This window comes from Sitophilus oryzae, unplaced genomic scaffold (genome assembly GCF_002938485.1).
Source record: "Sitophilus oryzae breed Bouriz unplaced genomic scaffold, Soryzae_2.0 scaffold_469_pilon_pilon, whole genome shotgun sequence".
Lineage (NCBI taxonomy): Eukaryota > Metazoa > Arthropoda > Insecta > Coleoptera > Curculionidae > Sitophilus > Sitophilus oryzae.
Genome location: NW_022147050.1, coordinates 791152 through 815252, shown reverse-complemented (window position 1 = coordinate 815252; position 24101 = coordinate 791152). Strand labels below are relative to the sequence as shown.

Genomic DNA, 24101 nt, shown 5'->3' with positions numbered 1-24101 from the left:
CCTATTCATATTTTTATTAAAGCATATAAGAATATTTTTTTTTTAATTTTAAGTTATATTCATATTTTTATAATTCCTTCTAGGTTTGATGTTAGATTCAAGCGACGAACTCTACAAGTGGTTCACCCAACAAGTAATGCGCAATTTACACGTTGTCTTTACTATGAATCCATCTACCGATGGTCTCAAGGATAGAGCTGCCACCTCCCCTGCATTGTTCAACAGATGCGTCTTGAATTGGTTCGGAGATTGGTCTGATGGAGCTTTGTTCCAAGTACGAAGTTATTATTTTTTTGCTTTATTATAACCCTAAATTTTTTAAAATTACTTTTAGGTTGGAAAAGAGTTTACTTACCGTTTAGATCTCGATAGACCAACTTGGAAATCGCCTGACTTTTTCCCTGCCGCGTGCAAGTTTGTTCCAACCTCTCCAAATCACAGAGAAGCAGTTATCAATGCTTGTGTATATGTCCACCAGACGCTACACAAAGCCAATGTTAGACTAGCTAAAAGAGGTAGGTTGTGTTGTGAATTGAAAATTTAGCCTAAATGTAAATAACATTGATAAACTTAAAGTTTTAAATTTGCTTAACGCGGTATATTTGCAATGATGGCTATTAATACAGTGTTCCAGAAATGAGTGCAAATATTTTAAGGAGTGGTAGATATGGTCAAAAGAAACATATTTTCTCTTTACCATTTCTAAAATAAATTGAAAATAACCGAGTTATTTAACTTTGAAAATTTAAAAAAATAATCGCAACATTTTGAGAACCGCTGGCAAATATCGCTACTGTGTTGCCATATGGACAAGAAAATATATGTTTAAAAGTCATAAAATCACAACACCTGAGGAGTTTGCAGAGATGCATTACATTTTTAAGATATTATTACATAAAATAAATTAAAAGTTAAATTAATAAACTTACCCAACATTAAAAAAGATACTTATGACAGATCGAAGTAACTGTGACAGTTCTATTTTTCGATACACCCTTAACTAAAATACACTTCACTGTGGTGCTTTACTTGTACATGCTATTATAATAACTGCTAAAATAACAGTCCCCATTTTTAACACATTATTTTCATCTAGACTTCATCGCAATTTGAACCACTGATTTACAAAACACCTTGAAAAGCGCACAGCTTTGAATAAATTTCTGAATGAATAAATGTTGAGATTTTTTGTCTCTTACCGCCACTTTACGAACTACTTTCAATCTAAGAAAATACATGTTTCACTCAACAATTTTAAATACGTATTTTGTTTTTTCGCTATTTTTTCGATGTATTTCGACAATTTCATCGACAGCCCAACCGTCGGCCAAAAGTGCCGTGTGTCAACTGGTTCTTTGAGCTTTGAGGCGCCACGCCGTCGTGACGGGTTTGCGTCATACAACGATGTTAAGCAACGTTGCCGTATTTACAACAATTTCAAATTCAAGACATTCGAAGCAATTATATTCTTATTAATTTTTAAAAATTAAACAGAAAAACGTGAAAGGAAATAAACAAAACAAAAATGAATTGATTATTCGTCGGGCTGTTTTCGATGTATTAAATTCTGAATTACGATAAACATTTTAGAAATTTCTTTTTTGTGACCTTATCAATAACCAATTCATTTGTGTTTTGTTTGTTTCCTTTCATGTTTTTCTGTTTTATTTTTAAAATTTAATAAGAATTTGATTGCTTCGAGTGTCTTGAATTTGAAATTGTTGAAACTACGGCAACCTCGCATGACGCAAGCTCGACACGGCGGCGCGATAAAGGAGCAGTTCCCAGTGATGCGCCGCTCTCTTGGCCGGCGGCCGACGCGACGATTGGGCTGTCGATGGAATTGTTGAAATACATAGAAAAAATAGCAAAAAAACAAAATACGTACTTAAAATTGTTGAGTGAAACATGTATTTTCTTAGATTGAAAGTAGTTCGGAAAGTGGCAGTAAGAGACAATAATTCTCAACATTTATTCATTCAGAAAGGTATTCAAAGTAAGGTGTGCTTTTCAAGGTGTTTTGTGAATCAATGATTCAAACAAAACACGGTAACCCAAAACACAAATGAATTGATTATTGATAAGGTCACAAAAAAGAAATTTCTAAAATATTTATCGTAATTCAGAATTCAATATATCGAAAACAGCCCGACGAATAATCAATTCATTTTTGTTTTGTTTGTTTCCTTTCATGTTTATCTGTTTTAAAAAGTTTTTTCAAATTTCCCGGAAAATGTCAAGAAAAATTTTAAACATTTTTTTTTCGCAAAAAAAACCTCATAGGCGTGTTTCTGGGGTTGAACTATACTACCAGTTAAAATACTTGCACTTATTTCTGGGACACCCTGTATATAGATCATACCAAATAATTTTTTAGCCACGTGATTAAGCTTGACCGGTACAGCGTTGCCTACTTTTACATATTTTCTTTTAATCAAAATATTTTACGAAACAAAAATAAATTAATTATAAATATATAAACAGTTATTATTTACATCAACAAAATTCACCTCCTTAACAGCACTTAAGGGACATAAAGGGCCATTACTACCGCTTTCCCGTTCAAATTATTCTAAATTGCGATGAGTTTTTTGCAACGGCTATTAAGCTATCTTGTACACTTCGCACTAAAATAGGTCCTAAAAAGAACAATGTTCGAATACAAGGTCTGTTAGTAAAAATGTTTAAGCTTAAAGTATCATAACAAAATTTATTTAAACCAACAACTCGTAATACAAAACTACAGTGTCAAAATGACAGGAAATAAATAAATAATGTCAGGAAATAAATAAATAAATGTGGCAATTTGACATTTTTTACAGCAGAGCTACCACCTGAATTCCCAGCGGGAAATTTAAATTCCAGTTAGTCAGACCGGAGCCGAATATGTCCATTGTTGGCAACAATAAATTTAAAAATCGCGCCCTAGATTACGTAACTAAAAGTTTAATTGGTATAGTTTATATTTAAGGACATAATTTAGATGAAATACTAACATAATTAAATTGTTTTAATATAATACATTTTTTAGGTGGACGTACAATGGCTATTACTCCAAGACACTATCTAGACTTTATCCATCATTTTGTCAAATTACACAACGAGAAAAGATCAGATTTGGAAGAACAGCAGCTACATCTGAACGTTGGTCTGAACAAAATTGCAGAAACCGTGGAACAGGTTCACTAATATAATTAACAAGTAATAAAAATAGATTTTACTTTTTTTGTTCTTCCAGGTCGAAGAAATGCAAAAGAGCCTCGCGGTAAAATCTCAGGAACTGCAGGCAAAGAACGAAGCTGCCAATGCGAAATTGAAGCAGATGGTGAAAGACCAGCAAGAGGCCGAGAAGAAGAAAGTACAGAGTCAAGAAATTCAGCAACAACTGGCTGAGCAAACTGTCCACATTGAACAGAAGCGTACAGAAGTCATGGCGGATTTAGCACAAGTGGAACCGGCTGTAATTGATGCTCAAACTGGTAAGTTTTTGATTTGTAATAACATCTGATAACATCATATTTTTGGTTCAACATTAAAATTACTATGTATTAACTGTCTTTAATACAAAAATGTAAACCTTGGTGCCTTGAAGGTCAGGTTTTCCACAGAATGAAAACACGCAATTAATATCTATGGTAATCGCAAAACAATTTCCGATGCACGTGATCAAGTTTGAGTGACAAGCGATGGCGACAGCCAGGTTGTGATGGATTTATGAGATGAATCTTAATTTAAAAGTGACAAACAATATATTTATAGAGATGTGCAGATTATGCATTTTACACCCCCGATTTTATGGGAACAAATTTTGTTATATTATGCGGCTTTTATGCGCCCAAAAATGGCTCATTATGCGGCTATTATGCGTTAAGAAGTAATTTTATGTTTTTGCGTAAAAAAGTGCATAAAGGTCGGTATTTTCGTTAAAGGTGTTGATCAAATTTAAAATGTAACTTATGCCATGGTTTATAATTTCAGTTCCATTTTTTCTAACTAGAATGATATGGACATTTCAATGGCATTTTAATGCATTTTTAGCATTAAGTGGGTAAATATCACCAGTCTTCAACATTCGATTTTAGCTATTCTACTAAACAGATTTGAATGATTGTATACTAGGGTGGATCAAAAAAATTGACTATTTTTTTTCACTTTATACTCTAGAAAAAAGGTTAGACGCCTCAAAAAAATTCTCTCCAAGTATGAGCTCTTAATTTTAATAGGAAGCTTCTCCGCCTTTCAGTTTTCTATTTTTTCCTTATTATTAGAAAGAAAAATTCATTTCTCGGTATCTACTGTCCGGAAAAATATATCGTCTAATATATTTGTAGGAAATTGAATTCTCTATAAAAAAGGTCTCTTACAATTTTTTGTAAACGGTACCGTTCGAAAGTTATTAAAGGTTGAAGTTTGATTATTTTAAGGCAGATTTCTTTTTTCTTATGAATTTTATAACTCGTTAACAAAAAATCATGATACTCGCAACTCATGGTTTTGTAGGAAATTCACTGCTCTACAAAAATGGTTTCTTATCATTGATCGATTAAATTAACCGTTTAAAATATATTCATCGTCAAACTTCAATGCACAATAATTTTAATAGTTTTCCGGGACTCCCGGAAAGCTAGAAAACCTCTCTTTCACGTCAAATAAACCAATCAAATCAATAATTAGCGTTTCAACACTTTCTTCCAAGTGACCCCTCTATTTGACTGGCCTAAAATTTGAATCAGTTTTTTATGCAAACTATATTTTATTATGATCGCAGGGTTACAATAAGCGTTACTGATAATCATTTCTTTAGCGGTTAAGTCTATAAAGAAGCAGCATCTGGTCGAAGTGCGATCTATGTCGAATCCGCCGGCCACGGTGAAGATGGCGCTGGAGGCCGTCTGTCTTTTGCTTCACGAAAACGCCAACGAGTGGCGCTCGATTCGATCTGTAATAATGCGGGACAACTTTATCGCCACCATCGTCAATTTCAAGATCGATTACTTAACGTAAGGACACGCCATGGGTCGCAAAATACATAATATACATACACACACCTATGCCGCCTGATCTGTGGCATGTTATTTTTATAGCTACTGTCTATCGAACTGTAATTTTAGGTACTTCACGCATTGGATTAGCTTTTACTGTCAGTGATAATTTATTACAGGGTTATTCACCTCATTCGACACGGGGTACTGTAGAAAAATGATTAGATTTTTAGAAATTGTGTGTGATGGGAGCGTTGGAGAACTACTAAAGCTACAATTTGAAATTATTTTCAAAAGTATCCCAAATAAATAAAAAATATCGAAGTTGTATTTTCTTAAATTGTATATTATGATTACATTTTTACTTTCTACGGTTAAAATAAAGGTAAATTTGATTAAGGTTTACCGCATTTTAATCTTGTCGTTTTTGAAATATTTACAATTTTGTTTAAATGAAGCAACAATTTAGTACAGCACAGTAACAATTTTAATGCTTCATTTCTCTAAGCATATTTAAGTTTTTAAAACCAAATAAAATTGTAGCTTTAGTAGGCTTCCAACGATCACATCACTCAAAATTTCTGAAAAACTAATCGTGTGGCTACAATACTCCGAGTCGAATTAGGTGAATAAGCCTGTATAGTAAAATTTGTATACAGAAAGGTCCACAGACTTCGAGACATAGGAAAAATCAAGTCCATTTAGCCTGTGTCGCAATTTTCACACCTTAAAAAATAGCTTTTTATAGCTATAGCAACTGTAGCGACTATGAAAAAAGCTGTGTGGTTTAGATTTTCATGGAAAATAACCTGTAATTCATTTGAGAATGTTATAAATCGCTAAAAGAGGTTTCAAATCTCTTGGATTTCTATTAATATTAAATAAATTTTAGTAAAAATTGAACTAAAATTGTTAGTATCATTAAAAACAATTCAAATTCAAAAATTGTATCAGTCAAATTCTCTCATTTAAGGTGAATATTAAAGTAAATGTAAATACAGCTCATTCTCAGCTCTACTTATCTTTAAGAAAAACTTAAATCATTGGTGCAATTGGACCTTCATAACATTTCGAATAATATATCATAGTGTGTTTTAAAACTACTAAAACACTTTTAAATTGATATTATATTAACAACTTTTGTTTTTTTATTCCAAAATAAATAAAAGTAAAAAATTTCTCAATCAAAATATTTGTGGTCCTGAAAAGAACCTTTGTTTTCCCATGTTCGTCAGGGTAGGTAATAAATAAATAAATAATAGTTTATTGTCAACAGGAAATCCCAAATTAAAGACAATTGTGTACACTAAAAAATTCAGAACATTCATAATAAATGAAGCTAACATAAGCACAAATCAACAATAAAAGTACAATGCAAAATATAACAAATCTATATGCAATCTTAAAAAAATAACACCTAGTATGAATTTAAAAGTGAAAGTAAAACTCTAATTTTAACGAACTACAATAAAATCTAAAACTCTAATTGTAACGAACTACATAAAGTAATGGGTAATCGGTAAAAAAACAGGATAATGAAATTTAAAAAATTAACAAAAATTGTTCAAAAATGCCTCCCTCTTGCATTAAACAATACCCCGAACGATCATAAAATCCCCTCTCCTCACATTTGATAACATATCAGGGGCGACAGTGTCAAAGGCATTAAAGATTTTCTGCCTTAACTGCTCCAAGTTTTGAATTTCTTCATGGCCGTAAATTTTAAATTTTATGTACCCCTATAAAAAGAAATCATTCACCGAGAGGTCAGGTGAAATTGATCGCCAGTCTAAACAAAACTGTCATTTTTGAAAACTTGTAGAATTTGGACACACGCTAAATGGACTTGATTTTCCTATGTCTCGAAGTCTGTGGACTTTTCTGTATATTAGCTTTGTTTATATATTCTTATTAGTAAATGTTTGAAATTGGGTAAAGGAAATACTTCACAGTTACACTAATTTCAATCATTTTGTATTTAATAAGTTAAGTAATACATACGGATAAAAAATTGCACTTATATTTTAAAGAGTTTTTGAAATAAACACAAATACAAGTTACAACTTTTAGTCACGTGATTAAGCTTGACCGGCACAGCGTTGTCCACTTTTATATATTTTCTTTTAATCAAAATATTTCAGGAAACAAAAGCACTTAAGGGACATAAAGGTCCATTACTGCCGCTTCCCCGTTTAAAATATTCGATTCGAAAGTTGCGATCAGTTTTTTACGACTATTAAGCTATCTTGTACAGGGTGGGTCAAATTCGACGCTTTTAAATGGAAACACCCTTTTCTATAGGAGATAGACAAAAACTAATATCGGTGTCTGGAGCTTAATTTTTGTCAAAAACACCGCATATCGATATCTGTTACCGTTTCGGAGTTACGGGGTGTTTTTCAAAAATATGCATTTTTAACAAATCGCTCTAACTTTTTTGCTATGGAAAATGTTGTTTTTTTATTGAAACATTTCCAAAGCACCTTTTTACGTAGAATTTAATGGTTTAAGTATAATTTTTTTAAAATTAAAAATTTAAGAATTATCAACAGAAAATTTGATTTTTTATATGGGACACCCTGTATATTTTTAATTTATTGAAAAGAATTTAAAATTAGCTTTCCAAAAATATAACACACTTGATATTTTGCTCAATTCCTCTTCGAGATATAGAGTATATAAAAATTCGCCCTCTTTAAATAAGTAGGCTTTGAACGGCACCGGCTGTAATGCAAAAAAATTCTAGATATGAGAATCAATTAAAACGAAAATAATATTTGCTATTAGAGATGCAGAATTTTATAACAATTTAAAATATATTTAACCAACATCAACACATTTAAACTATATCTAATAACAATAAAAATAAATAGCAAACCAAGACATGAGATTTTGCTACAGGTGTTCGACATATCGACCGTCTTCTGTTATGGACAGACGGGTCAGTTTTTGAACATTTCTCGCGGAATTCATTAACTCGGTGGGGATGAAAGATACCCACTCATAACTGCTAAGTATTTTTATTTTTTGTCTAGATTATATGGAAGAATAAGGAACCTTTATTCTTCCGCAAATATATCCATAGGATTAGATCCATTGGCACTAAGTCAGGCGGCCTCGACGGCCAACGGTTGGAATGTTGGTTAGCTATTCAATTATTCTTGAAATTAGCTGCAAAAATTTGCTGATAACTTCAGCGTTCAGAGGCGGTGCGTCTTCTTGCTGGAAATATAATGTTTTTGAGTTCCATTAAGGGCATATCATCAATAAGGGGTCCAAAGCCTACTAGTTAAAAGTGGCGAAATGTTAAAAATTCTGTATTTCGAATGGGATTATAACGAAATATCAAGTGTGCTATATTTTTGGAAAGGTAATTTTAAATTCTTTTCAATAAATTAAAAATATACAGGGTGTTCCATATAAAAAATCAAATTTTCTGTTGATAATTCTTAAATTTTTAATTTTAAAAAAATTATACTTAAACCATTAAATTCTATGTAAAAAGGTGCTTTGGAAATGTTTTCATAAAAAAACAAAATTTTCCATAGCAAAAAAGTTACAGCGATTTGTTAAAAATGCATATTTTTGAAAAACACCCCGTAACTCCGAAACGGTAACAGATATCGATATGCGGTGTTTTTGACAAAAATTAAGCTCCAGACACCGATATTAGTTTTCGTCTATCTCCTATAGAAAAGGGTGTTTCCATTTAAAAGCGTCGAATTTGACCCACCCTGTACACTTCGCACTAAAAGAGGTTCTCAAAAGAACAATGTTCGACTACAAGGTCTGCTACTAAACGTTTTTAAGCTTAAAGTATCACAACACTATTTATTTAAACCAATCGTCTTAATACGAAACTAATTGTCAGAACGAACGACGGACAATGTCAGGAAATAAATAAATAAATGTGGCAATTTGACATTTTTTACAGCAGAGCTACCACCTGAATCCGTAGCGCGAAATTTAAATTCCAGTTAGTCAGCCCGGCGCCGAATAAGTTCATCGTTGGCAAAAATGAAATTAAAAATCACGCCCTCAATTACGTAACTAAAAGTTTAATTGATATCAAATATATGTTTTATTTGTTGGCTTACCACTTTACTCCCAGCGCGTAAAGAAGTTTCACTTGAAAATGCAATTAATTTACAATTCTACCTTATTACTTTGGTGCAATTCTTTATCTGAATGTATTGCCCGTTTAGGCGTAAGTTCCGCATCTCCCGCTTCCATATTATTTTGCTTATTTTTCTCTTTTGTTTTATGTTTTCCTCGTACACAGCCGTAAAGTCCATCAAAAAGCAACAGCTCGTCGAAATCCGTTCTATGTCGAACCCGCCGGCCATCGTAAAGCTCGCTCTCGAATCCATTTGCCTTTTGCTGGGCGAGAACGCCAGCGATTGGAAGTCCATTCGATCGGTGATTATGCGCGACAATTTCATCAACACGGTCGTCAACAATTTCAACACGGAGGACATTAGGTAGGTGCATGGATTTCCAGTAGGTTGCATTCGCTTTTAGTACTACCTTTCCTCTCCTCTTTATAATAGAATGTTCAGCCTTCAACGAAGGTTCAACGTCACGTCATATACATATTATCGAACATAGATAAATGAAACAAGTTTAGATTGGAAAGTGCCCATAAGGACAAAATATTACATCTTTGCATTATACCGGGTGGCCAACTAAGAATGGACGCCGGCTGTATCTCAGAAACTACTTATCGTATAACTTTGGGAAAAAAATTCTAATGAGTAAATCGACCAAGAAAAATTGCCAGAAATTATTTTCAAGTTCGAAAAATGTCCGCTAGGAGGCGTTTCTCTGATAGCCAATCAGAAAACAGGGTTTTTCTCAAAAATATGCAGGGGAATAGGTATTTTTAATATTACTATTGAAATCATCGAGAAACTTGTAATTTTTTTTATATAGAGTGTTTTGCTCTATCTCATAAAATAAAGTGGGGGGGGGGTTAAACTAGCTTTTATTAAAATAAGAATAACTCTGGTTTAGGTTAACCGATTTAAACATACTAGGGCCCGTTTAAAAGAGCTTTCTTCCTTAATGATATCCTGTATAAATTTCGTTTCCATATTTTTTTTCGTGGTAGCTAGAGGGCGCTGTTTGACATCATAATAGATATTGCGCTTTTGCTTAAAAAAATTAAATAGGAGGCTATGTTTTTCTTTACACAGTTAAGTAGAGCACAAAATTTCCAAAATATCAGCGCAAACCGCAACTTTCTATCTTGTCTCTAACCGGAGATATTAAGAGAACAAATCATGTTAGGCTGCCGCTTAGGATTATATTGGTCTAAAAAATATAGTAGTAGGCTAGGAAACAAAAAAAGATAAATTGGTTGCGTCAAAACGTTTAAGTTTAGTTTTCATGCATTCGAATTTCGAGCGTTTTCTTAAAAAAAATAGTCATACATTTTTAAACGTGTTTATGTAACATTATCCGTCCATCCACATAATTTTAATGAATTTCTTGGTTAATTATACGTAGGTAGTTCTCAGATGAAAATGTCCAAAACTCGGACAATTAATAATTTTGTTAAAATTTCTAGGAATTTTGTGCCGTCATATTGCTTTTAACAATAACAAATTTCGTGTGGCCGTAAACTAAGGGTTCATTTCATGTAATGTCATTTAGCTATTAATCCAAGTTCATCTTTGATTTCACTAGTTTTCGTGTTTTACGTGTTGTTTGTGTTGTTTATTATTATATTATAAAGTTTATGCGGTTTGAGTCACTTTTCATATAGACCCGAAGGTGCGAATCTTAACAATATGCACTACTGGTCCAAATCTACCTTGACTGCAAGTAGTTCAGCACCAAGACCGTTGGTCGGTACATGTTTAGGCAGGAATTCTAGTATGGCGAATGATTAGACTTTTTTAATTATCTGAATGAAATGAACTATCCATAATTTCTAAGAGATGAATTGCCAATTTTGTTAGGGGATCCATCATGATGAAATTGCATTTATTGCAATTTCATCAGCATGAATGCAGTTGGTGTAGAGTGTAGATGATGCAATTGGTGCAGCTTGGTCGCTTTTTCTGCTATGAATGTGTTGGGCTTCTTGGATACGACTTACTTTAGTAGATAGAGACGCTGGAGCGGCATATTTCCATGTGATCGGATTCAGCTAGGTGATCGGATTCAATATGCCTGGGTTTTAATTTATGGGGTCGAATCAAGAACGAACATGGATAAATAACAATTAAATGGTATTAAAATGAAATTAAAATATATGTTTTGATATTTTGATGTAGCCAGTTTACCTCTTTTTGTTTCCTAGCCTACTACTCTAATTTTTAGACCATATAATCCTAAGCGGCAGCCTAACATGATTTTTTCTCTTAATATCTCCGGTTAGAGAGAAGATAGAAAGTTAATTTGCGCTGATATTTTGGAAATGTTGTGCTCTATTTAACTGCGCAAAGAGAAATATAGCCTCCTCTTTAATTTTTTTATGCAAAAGCGCAATACCTGTTATGATGTCAAACAGCGCCCTCTAGCTACCACGAAAAAAATTATGGAAACAAAATTTATACTGGATATCATTAGGGAAGAAAAGGTCTTTTAAACGAGCCCTAGTTTGTTTAAATCGGTTAACCTAAACCAGAGTTATCCTTATTTTAATAAAAGCTAGTTTAACCTTCTATCAAAAAAATTACAAATTTCTCGATGATTACAATAGTAATATTTAAAATACCTGTTCACCTGCATATTTTTGAGAAAAACCCTGTTTTCTGATTGGCTATCAGAGAAACGCCCCCTAGCGGACATTTTTCGAACTTGAAAATAATTTCCAGCGATTTCTCTTGGTCGATTTACTTATTAGAATTTGTTTCCCAAAGTTGTATGATAAGTAGTTTCTGAGATACAGACGGCGTCCATTCTTAGTTGGTCACCCGGTACTTACTTCATATACGACGTCCACGGGCCAAGAGTGTTCTACCAGCGCCTCTTTCTCAAAAAAAAAAATATAAGCATAGCAATGAGCGCTTGTTCATTTTGGTTAAATCTTTGAGGTATTTTTGCAATAAAAAACATTGAAATTTGTTTTACAGCAACAATCAAATTTTAATTTTGACATTGATCGATGTCCGTCAATAAAATTATAACCCCAAATCAAGACAATGACAATTACTAAAATGAATAAGTAATTTACGAAATGCCGTAACGACGTCACTAATCTATTGCATCTGGTTGACAAGTGATTGAGAGAGTGCGACAAAAAAAAATATATGACGTAACTTTGAACGATGGCTGAACATTCTATATTTGTATATATTTAGCTAATATTTCGGTGTATATAGGCATCCAATTTAACACTTTATCTTTAATAAATTATTTATATCAAAATTCATTAATTAAAAATATTATTTTAGTGACGACGTTCGCGACAAGATGAAGTCGAAGTACCTCAGCAATCCAGACTACAACTTCGAAAAAGTAAATCATGCCAGTAACGCTTGCGGTCCTCTTGTCAAGTGGGCCATGGCCCAAATTCAATACGCTGACATGTTGAAGAAGGTCGAACCCTTACGTCAAGAACTTAGCTCTCTCGAAACCCAAGCCGAAACAAACAAAAAGCGTGGAGAGGAAGTCAAGAATCTAATCAGCCAACTGGAACACAGTATCGCATCCTACAAAGATGAATACGCACAGCTGATTGCCCAGGCTCAAGCTATCAAGACCGACTTGGAGAACGTACAGGCTAAAGTTGACCGTTCCATTGCGTTATTGAAGTCGTTGGTTATTGAACGAGAAAGATGGGAAGCCACGAGCGAAACTTTTAGAGCCCAAATGTCAACTATCGTAGGTGACGTGCTTTTATCTGCAGCCTTTATCGCTTATGGTGGTTACTTCGATCAGCACTACCGGCAAAATCTGTTCATGGCGTGGTGCCAGCATTTAACTCAGGCTTCTATTCAATACAGGCCCGACATTGCCAGAACCGAATACCTGTCTAATCCGGATGAAAGATTAAGATGGCAAGCTAATGCGCTACCCTCAGATGACCTATGTACTGAAAATGCCATCATGTTGAAGAGATTCAACAGGTACCCACTTATAATCGATCCTTCAGGCCAGGCAACTGACTTCATTATGAACGAATATAAAGATAAGAAAATAACAAAGACGAGTTTCTTGGATGATTCCTTCAGGAAGAATCTCGAATCAGCCCTACGTTTTGGAAACCCACTTTTAGTTCAAGACGTTGAAAACTACGACGCTATATTGAACCCAGTTCTAAACAGAGAACTGCGACGAACAGGAGGTCGAGTTTTAATAACCCTTGGCGATCAAGACATTGATTTGTCTCCGTCGTTTATTATTTTCTTATCTACTCGTGATCCCACTGTTGAATTCCCACCGGACATATGCTCGAGGGTTACTTTCGTCAACTTCACCGTTACAAGAAGTTCTTTACAGAGCCAGTGTTTGAATCAAGTACTAAAAGCCGAGAGGCCCGACATCGATGCTAAGCGTTCTGATTTGCTTAAACTTCAAGGCGAATTCCATTTGAGGTTGAGGCAGTTGGAGAAATCCCTACTACAAGCCTTGAATGATGCTAAAGGCAAGATCCTGGACGATGATAGCGTGATAACAACTCTGGAAACTTTGAAAAAAGAAGCCGCAGAAATCGGGCAGAAAGTCGAAGAAACTGACAAGGTCATATCAGAAATCGAGGCAGTTTCTCAGCAGTACTTACCGTTGTCGCAAGCTTGCAGCAACACGTATTTCACGATGGATAGTCTTAACCAAGTCCATTTCTTATACCAATATTCCCTGCAGTTCTTTTTGGATATGTTCAACAGTGTATTGTTGAGCAATCCAAAATTAGATGGCACTTCCGACTATCAACAAAGATTGACTATAATAACTACTGACTTATTCCAAGTTGTATATGAAAGGATAGCACGGGGAATGATACACAACGACAGATTGACGTTTGCAATTCTTCTGAGTAGAATTTTCCTGAAAGGTCTTCCTAACGAACCTAATTACGATCAAGAATTCAATTTCTTCTTGAGGGCGAAGGAAGGTCTTTTGAGTTCATCCACTGGGCCTATTGTGGACGGACTAAACAGCGAACAACAAGAAGCGCTGACAAGACTATCAACAAGGTATTTTCATCAATCAATTGCTTTTACGTAACAGATAACATAAAATATACTTTTTCCTAGATTGCCAGCTTTTAAGAAACTTCCTGAAAAGATCAAAGAAATGCCCGAGTTCGGTGCTTGGCTTCAACAGAGCACACCCGAGCAAGCCGTGCCTGGTTTGTGGATAGAAGAGAAGCAATTAAGTCCGATTGGTACAGCAATGTACCAGCTACTCGTTATTCAAGCTTTCAGACCGGACAGAGTCATAGCTGCAGCTACACTCTTTGTTTCTAGTGTTATGGGACAAGACTATCTAGCATCTGCCGAGAAGGAGATTGATTTAGGTGTTATCGTGGAGAAAGAAATTAAAGGCATGTATTTCAGAATTCTTGTTATTTCAATCTTTTGGAAATTCTTCATATAAAGGTGCACTCTCACGACTCGTCTACTTGGCAAGTATACCAATATTTGCGTACTTGGCACGTATCTCCACCAGTCCCCACTTTGTAAACAACATCGGCAAGTGTGGCGCTCACACGACGTGTCCATTTCAACAAGTACGCCAGCACAAACATTGTTTAAATCCTTGGCAAGTAAACAGTATAGTCGCATCGATGGATACAGGTCGTCCCGAAATTGTCGTTGCTAGTGATTCTTTTTTTCTTTTTAAGTTCTTTTACGGTACACTGCAATACGATTTCTATCTTCTTTATGTTTGGCCATCCATATGAAGGGCTCATTTTCGTATAAATCCATAAATTCCTAAACAACATCATTTGAAGACTACACGGGAAACCCCAGTTTTGTCCATTTTAAATGGAGCCGAGAAAAATTCAATTAAGTGTTTTTAAAGAAATATGTTATTTTTGATTGAATAATTAGAAAAATATATATTACTACCAATTCTGAATTATTAATATTGTGAATTATCGCCATATTCTGAAATACCGAAATAAAAATGTCAAAATGCAAAACAAAACAGGGGAAAACCAGGGATGTCCAATTAAAGGTTTTATACAACCTAAATCTAAACTATTATTTTTTTGTTGCAGGAAGAAAATTAATATTTATATAAGTAGGTTTTTATTACAATACATAAATTGATAACATATTATAATACTAATTGCAAGATGCATGCTTGTCGCCCATGCGTAAGTACATCTCTGGTTTTTGCCATTTACGCGTGGATTGCTCTGGGTTTTCCTTTGTACGGCAAAATAACCAAGCTGTAATATCTCTGGGACTAAGCGTATTATTGCTTTCTTTTTTCTTGAATGACGTTAAAATTTGTCTATAAAGTTGTATCGCTATCTTAATTTCTATGAAAATGTGACAAATCTGGTTTTTCCCGTGTAGTCTTCATTTGTCCACTCCATTTATTGCTGTGAGAACGATTAAGGTATGTCGCCAATATTGAAGTTATTAATGTAAATTTGATAGTATATAATCTATAATTGTTTAACGTTTTAAATTATCAGCAATTGACTCGAAAAACACTACGATCCGAAAATAAACGGGACATACTCTATAACAGTTCAATTATTTGCTCGGCAAGTATAGACCAAGCTGGCCAAGTACACTTGGCAAGTGTAGGAATAATTAATGTGATCCTTTGACTCGGACTATGTTTACCGACAGAGAGTGGGGACGGGACGAGTGACCAAGGAAACCGTTCTCACGACATGGCAAGTATATTCCAATAACAAATGTTTGTCAAGTACACCAGTCGTGAGAATGCGCCTTAATACAAATATGTTTCTTATTTAATATATTTTTTAACTTCCAGCTAGTGTTCCGGTTCTCCTATGCTCAGTACCTGGATTTGATGCCTCAGGTAGAGTAGACGACTTAGCTACTGAACTCAACAAGCAAATATCCAGCATTGCTATTGGTTCTGCGGAAGGATTTAATCAAGCAGATAGAGCTATTAACATGGCCTGCAAAACTGGAAGGTATTTTACAGCAATAGTTCTAAGTTCGAAAAAGTTTATGCTGCAACTTTGTTTTGTAGATGGGTTATACTTAAAAACGTACACCTGGCACCACAGTGGTTAGTTCAACTGGAAAAGAAACTACATTCTCTTCAACCTCACGCCAACTTTAGGTTATTCCTAACTATGGAAATTAACCCTAAACTTCCTGTCAACCTGTTACGAGCCGGAAGAATATTTGTATTTGAGCCTCCGCCAGGCATCAGAGCTAACTTATTAAGAACATTTAGCACAGTAAGTAGCGCTTGGAGCTTTTTTATGGCAATGAAATATTTATTTTGTGTTTTATTTAGGTACCAGCAAGCAGAATGATGAAAGCTCCCAACGAAAGAGCAAGGCTGTACTTCCTGCTCGCTTGGTTCCATGCAATTGTTCAAGAAAGACTGAGATACTGTCCGTTGGGATGGGCTAAGTATTACGAATTTAGTGAATCTGATCTGAGGGTTGCCTGTGATACTCTTGACACTTGGATTGATGCTACGGCAATGGTATGTTTTTTTTATACTTAATAAATTTATTAACGTTTAAAATAAGCGACTGTAGACCTAAAACTAGGATATAATAAGGGCTGGCAAAGATTAGTCTTTGGTCGAGATTTCCGTATGTAAGAAGAGTACAATGCGTTTATAATGTACTGAACAAAGAGAGAACAGTAAAAACGTTGCCAAATGTATGAAATAAACCGAGAAACTGTGCACATTGCTAAGAGACGTGGAAGGGGATATAGCAGATTCGGTCGCGGTCGACCCAATCAGTACCATATTAGTACTTAAAATTCTTAGAAAGAATGTACATCATGTGTTCAGTTTCACGATTTAATTACGTCTCGTGATACTTTATTTGTTTATTTATTACGATTCGTAATTTTCCCTATTGCTTGTAAATTTTTAAGTGTCAGTTAGAAACACTTGCGCTTTTGGTAAAAATAAGTGGAATTGAGTTGGTGTTCGACAGTGGTCGGCGCTATTAAAACTGTGAATTCAAAAATCGATATCTCGAAATTCATTAGAAATAATTGATTGTAGTTTTTTCAAAAACTTTCTTAATATTTCTGCTATATTTTCTTCGCAGACAGTATGTGAAAATCTTTATAAATAAAAAAGTTACACGATTGCTGAAAATTACAATGCACTAAAAGTATCTAAAGTAGTTCTAGAGTTATCGCGTGTTATGTGTTAAAAAGTTGAGTTTTTAAATTATTGCGATTACTGACGTTTTCTCCGTATAAAAAAATGGACACCCTAACGATATCCTTATAACTCCATTTCAGATACTCAGAAACATATCTAATGATTTTATCTAGTTATCTTTTCGAAAATAAAAGTCTTTTAAAAATAAGCGATTTGCGATCGTGATTTTATTTTACTTGATAGAAGAACCGGAGAAATGTGGCAACGCCGCAACAGCCCACCGTCGCATTTCTCTCGCTCCGTCTTAATAAGATCCCTATGCGATTTACTTCCACACATGTAAATACCGACCCAAAAGTAAAAGTTGCCAGCACGGTAAATAATGATTTAAATATTTGATTTTTTTTTCAGGGAAGAACAAATTTGCCACCAGAAAAAGTGCCATGGGATGCTTTGGTTACTCTTCTTTCTCAATCTATCTATGGTGGAAAAATCGACAACGGTTTCGATCAACGACTTCTGCAATCATTCCTTAACAAACTCTTCACTTTCAAAAGTTTTGAAGCTGATTTTGCTCTGGTTGCTAACATTGATAATGGACCTAACGGTACTAGACACATTACTATGCCAGATGGAACCAGACGGTACGGGGAGTTATTATTAACTTTGAACCTTTTTATATATTATGTTATTGCAATTCTAGCGATCATTTCTTAAAATGGATTGAAAGTCTAGCGGATAGGCAAACTCCTGCATGGCTCGGACTACCAAATAATGCTGAAAAAGTGCTGTTGACAACAAGAGGTACTGATCTGATTGGTAAATTGCTTAAAATGCAGCAGTTAGAAGACGATGATGAGCTTGCATATTCGGTAAGAAGGGAAAATGATAGTTTTTTACACGTAAGAAATAGTTTTTTACGCGTGAATAATAGTTTTTTTCAAATAGATAGAAAGAGAGAAATATAATTGTAAGAAATATATAGTATTGTCAAAAAATAATTCTAATACAGGATGTGCCAACACATCCTATATGACATTACTTAAAAATTAGTGTTATTTGAAGTACTCCTAATTCCTATAGTAAAATTATTGATATTTATTTACAACCATTACTTACCGTTTTAGATGGACGAATCTTCACCAACCGATCCCAAGGCTCAAATTGATGGTAGGCCGTCGTGGATGAAAACCTTACATAACTCTGCCCTGACATGGCTCCAACTTTTACCAAAATCTTTACACACGCTAAAAAGGACCGTCGAAAATATTAAGGATCCTCTCTACAGATACTTTGAGCGCGAAGTGAATTCTGCGTCTAAACTATTAATAGATGTCATTCACGATTTGAATGACGTTCTTTTAATTTGCCAAGTAAATACAGACTATTTGTAGTATATAGGGTGGCGCCTCTCATACGGCGCGGAAGCTCCAAGGAGAACGGTAGTTTATATCGAAATGAAATTTTGGCAGCATATGTAGGTTAACTGAAAGCATTTTATAAAAATATATAGAATTATACAGGGTGTCCCCAAAAAAAGATACACATCAAAGTTGTGTTTTTTCTAAAAGAACACCCCATATATTAATCGATTTTCGGATTCTAGGAAAAAAATAAAGGTGAGTTTTATTAAAGAAGCATATACTTAAAATCTAAGGATTTTGACATATTTCATATTTTGTGAAAGTGTAGAGTAAATTTTAAATTTCGATAACAGCTACCTAAATTTTAGTTGACCTTGTATAGCCTGATATTTAATTACAGTAACCATTGTATGTTAAACCAAATTGAAATTTGACTCGTAAAGTTATACAGGGCGAGACAAAATTAATTGGAACATTAGTCACTTTTAAAAGCAAGTTACTCCTTTATTTTAAATGGAACCTAGTATATTATTCCGGTGTTCAATGGTGAATTTATATATCTTCAAAATATTATTAAGGTTACCTACCCCTCAAACAAAGATTTTCCTATATATTTTTATTTTCATGATTTTGCGTCAGTAGATCATTATTATTTGAAAAAATCTAGGGGAGGCTGTGATATACCTTTATTAATTTAACAAAAAATTAAATTAAAAAAACGTTAAAAAAGGATGTACAGTAAAATACTCAACGGTAATAGAAAGATACACGTTTAAAACATATTTTAATTATTACAGAATTAAAACTAGATATAATCATATAGTTATGTGACAAAAATTACCTAGATGAAATCAAATGCTCAAAATGCTTCCTTTCCTGTTAACTGCATAAAATGATTGTTTTTTCAAAAGATCTTTTCATTTTGAAAGGCATATATATGTGGAGTTCTACCTCGAAAAGCAGCTACAATAATTTCTCTCATATTGTCGACAATAGTTGGTCGAGTTTTGTAAATACCTGTCTTTAACATATACCCATAAAAAACAGACTAGATAAAATCAGGACCATTTAAATATACTGCATTCACCAACTAATAGAAGCATATCAATTTTCTCTGATGTAGGATAAGTTTGCATTTTCGGCAAATTTCTGAGAAATGTTCTTGTTTTAACTGACACAAAATGATAACTAGTTGTTAAATTGGACTAATTAGACAGCTATGTAGAAGTAACGTCACACATATCACCGGCCACCTAGATTTTATCAAATATTAAAGATCTACTCAAATTAAATCATGTAAATGAAAATATCTAGGAAAATCTTTGTTTGAGGGGTAGGCAACCTTAATAGTATTTTGAAGAAGACATGAATTCTCCATTGAATATCGAAATAATATACTGTGTGTTAAAATAAAAGTGTAACATGCTTTTAAAGGTAACCAATGTTCAATATTAATTTTGCCTCACCCTGTATAACTTTTTGGGTCAAGTTTTAATTTGATTTAAACTAAAATAGTTAAATAAAAGATTATATTAGGCTATACCGGGTAAATTCCAATTTAGGTAGCTTTTATTGAGATTTAAAATATGTTCTTCATTTTTAGAAAATGTTAAATATGTCAAAAATCTTGCATTTTAGTCATATGCTTCTCTTATGAAACTCGCCCTTATTTTTCTCCTAGAATCAGAAAATAAATTAATACATAGGGTGTGTTCCATTATAAAAAACCCAACTTTGATGCGTAACTTTTTTTGGGGACACCCGGTAGAACTTACTATATTTTTAAAAAATGCTCTAAATTAACCTACATACATATGCTTACAAAATTTCATTTCAATACAAACTGCCGTTCTGCTTGGAGCCTCCGCGGCGTATGAGAGGCGCCACCCTGTGTGTATCGATTTATTTAATGATCGCCTTTTATTTTTAGGGTGATAAAAAACAAACCAACTACCATCGTACTTTGTTGGAAGAACTCGTCAGAGGTATCATTCCGGCTAACTGGCATAGGTACACTGTACCCAAAGGGTGCACGGTTATCCAGTGGATTACCGACTTCAGCAATAGAGTTAAGCAACTTCAACAAATATCCCAGGTGGTTTCCAGTTCTGGAGCAAAGGAACTACAGGTAATATTATAAAAAGGGTTGTACCTTTCTGACGGGTTCATTTCCAAAATCTTTACACACGCTAAAAAGGACCGTCGAAAATATTAAGGATCCTCTCTACAGATACTTTGAGCGCGAAGTGAATTCTGCGTCTAAACTATTAATAGATGTCATTCACGATTTGAATGACGTTCTTTTAATTTGCCAAGTAAATACAGACTATTTGTAGTATATGTACAGGGTGTCCCACTAAGAATAGCTCTCGGCTGTATCTTGGAAAGTATTAGTCGTAGGATCTGCGGAAAAAAATATTTATAACTAAAAAGACTATGAGAAATTGATGGAAATTATGTTCAAGTTTGTAGAACGGCCGCTAAAGGGCGCAACTGCTCTAAAAAATAAGAAAAAGAAGTTTTTACAAAATCTTGTCTAGATAACGGGTACTATAAATAATAGCTTCATAATCTTCAGCAAATTGTTGAAAAAAAAATTGTTAAATTGAATATTTTTTGTTAGAACCATTTTCCCCTATCTGCCAAGATAAAGTGGTGGGAGAAGGTTAGATCTGTTTTTATTTAAATATTAATAACTCCGGACTGGATCAACGGAATCCAACAAACGGGGGCTCGTTTAAAAGAGCGTTTCTTACTCTAAATTATACCATATAAACAATAAGAATAATTAGTATTTTAATAAAGCACGCTTTTAGATGTTTCAAAAAACTTTTAATAAGAGTAACTTTAACTCTACATATATGTTTCGGCTTGTTAGGCCTTTTTCAGGAGTTTTTTAAGAACTGTTAAGTTTAGAAAGTTAAGTAACTGTTAATAAGAATAAGCTTTTGAATGTAGATGCTAGGGGTTGTTGTCTTACAATTTAACAAACATTGCGCGATTTTTCAAAAAAATAAATACAATAGTATATGTAATTTTAGTTGATAGTAAAGAGTAATAAAAACTTAAAAAGTCAGCGAAAACCGCATCTTGATATCTTTTTTCAAACCAAAGTTTTTAGCAAAATTATAATAAATACGAAATAATAAGCCCATAATTATTTTTCTAACACGATATCACCAGCACCAGCTCTCTTGATTATGATCATTCTAATAAAAAATAAGATAAAAAAGATTATTTTATTCAAAAATTCCACAATGTACGAGGATACCATAATACTAGGTGTATTAATATCTAACAATTAAGATATCAATGACAGTGGACAAGAAACGACGCCTCAGTGAATCATGGTAGGCTTTGGAAAAAAGTTGCTTTTGACGTAATAGTATAAGCATCAAATGGATAGTTTAAACATCAAAATATTATATCAACATTTTGATAGTCTGAGTAGCATTTTTTTATCTTTTGATTGCTATTCTAAAAATGCCTTTCTTCAAAAGAGAAAAAACGCTGCTAAGACTATGAAAATGTTGATCTAATAACAATTTGACGTTTATACTATTACGTCAAAAGCAACTTTTTTCCAAAGCCCACTATGATTTCACTGAGCATCGTTTCTTGTTCACTGTTATTAACATCTTAATTAATAGATATTAATATATCTGGTATTAAGGTATTCTGGTATATTGTCGATTTTAAAATAATCTAATCTTCCAAACTTATTTTTTATTATAATGGGCATAATCAGGAGGGCTACTGTGTGATACCGTGTTATAAAAATATGGTAATTAAAGGCTTATATTTAATATAATTTTGCTAATATCTTCGGTTTGAAAGAAGATATCAAGATGCGGTTTTCACTGACTTTTTAAGCTTTTATTATTCTTTACTATCAGCTAAAGTTACGTATACCATCGCGTTAATTTTTTTTGAAAAAAACGCGCAATGTTTTTTAAATTGTAAGACAGCGCCCCCTATGGTATATGTTCAAAAAACTTTTTATTATTTTTATGGTATGATATAGAGTAAGGAACGCTCTTTCAAACGAACCCTCGTTTGTTAAATTCTGATCATCCAGTCCGGAGTTATTAACATTTAAATAAAAATAGATCTAACCTATCCCACCACTTTATTTTGGCAGATAGGGGAAAATGGTACTAACAAAAAATATTCAAAATTTACGGAAGATTGTGAAGCTATTATTTATAGTACCCATTATCTAGGCAAAATTGTGTAAAAACTTCTTTTTCTTATTTTTTATAGCAGTTGCTCCCTCTAGCGGCCGTTCTACAAACTTGAAAATAATTTCCAGCAATTTCTCATAGCCTCTTTAGTTATAAATATTTTTTTCCGCATGCCCTACGGCTAACACTTTCCGAGATACAGCCGAGAGCTATTCTTAGTGGGACACCCTGTACTGATTTATTTAATGATCGCCTTTTATTTTTAGGGTGATAAAAAACAAACCAACTACCATCGTACTTTGTTGGAAGAACTCGTCAGAGGTATCATTCCGGCCAACTGGCATAGGTACACTGTACCCAAAGGGTGCACGGTTATCCAGTGGATTACCGACTTCAGCAATAGAGTTAAGCAACTTCAACAAATATCCCAGGTGGTTTCCAGTTCTGGAGCAAAGGAACTACAGGTAATATTATAAAAAGGGTTGTACCTTTCTGGCGGGTTCATTTCTTCGAAAAAGATTTCTAGTGGCGAAAAACCCACAATTTTTTTTAACGTATTATTATTAATCAATCTAGAAAAACTGATATTTACGGATGATTATTTTTTAGAGTTTTCCAGTTTGGTTAGGCGGGCTTCTCAATCCCGAAGCCTGGATAACGGCTACTAGACAATGCGTAGCCCAGGCTAATAGTTGGTCCTTGGAGGAACTTCATTTGGATGTTACTATCACCGATTCCCATGACAAATCTAGCATTCCGCATGACTGTTTTGCTATTGTTGGTAAGTTAATTAACAGACGACCATATATGAAGTGTAAGGGGAATTTATATCCGCCGACGTCTATTTTATGGATTTTTTAAATAATCAACTTAATTTGTTGAGTCCAAGTCACAAACACGTGTTAAATAACTGAATATATCAAACGATGTCCAAATAATAACGCATACAGTAATAAATTCATCTTTAACATGGAATTTGACAATAATAAACATCGATTTTTTAACTCGGTTTTGTGACGTCGGTTTTTTTCCTTACCCATATTTTAGTAATTAATTGATTTATTTGTTTTATAGCTTATTTTACTTATTACATATTGGCAAAAACTAGGCCATTATGAAGATTATTTTAAGCGTTATTATGGGGTTATTTATTTTATTTATTATTTATTGGTGTACATCTTACAACGCCATAAGTGGTAATATCAAGTAAGAGGGTACTATTAATGCACAAACTAATAATCACAGAATTTAATAAAAACTAACTTTGAAAATGGTATAATGTGCTTATCAATCAAACTTACTTCTCTGTCTGAAGTCAAGGGTAA

The 24101-nt window shown here is 33.6% G+C and overlaps 1 protein-coding gene across 2 annotated transcripts in view; it reads left to right on the top strand.

Annotated features, from left to right (window-relative positions):
* LOC115886148 (dynein heavy chain, cytoplasmic) overlaps positions 1–24101 on the top strand; it is a 151151-nt gene that overhangs the window by 122642 nt on the left and 4408 nt on the right. For both annotated transcript variants that reach the window (XM_030905223.1, XM_030905224.1), the window contains 15 exons: positions 84–274; positions 335–515; positions 3032–3180; positions 3239–3479; positions 9265–9463; positions 12386–14128; positions 14189–14478; positions 15894–16059; positions 16119–16332; positions 16392–16586; positions 17640–17872; positions 17932–18100; positions 18356–18601; positions 20523–20720; positions 23386–23557. In XM_030905223.1, the coding sequence (XP_030761083.1) occupies positions 84–274; positions 335–515; positions 3032–3180; positions 3239–3479; positions 9265–9463; positions 12386–14128; positions 14189–14478; positions 15894–16059; positions 16119–16332; positions 16392–16586; positions 17640–17872; positions 17932–18100; positions 18356–18601; positions 20523–20720; positions 23386–23557 (4587 nt within the window). The remainder of the gene's footprint in view (positions 1–83; positions 275–334; positions 516–3031; positions 3181–3238; positions 3480–9264; positions 9464–12385; positions 14129–14188; positions 14479–15893; positions 16060–16118; positions 16333–16391; positions 16587–17639; positions 17873–17931; positions 18101–18355; positions 18602–20522; positions 20721–23385; positions 23558–24101) is intronic.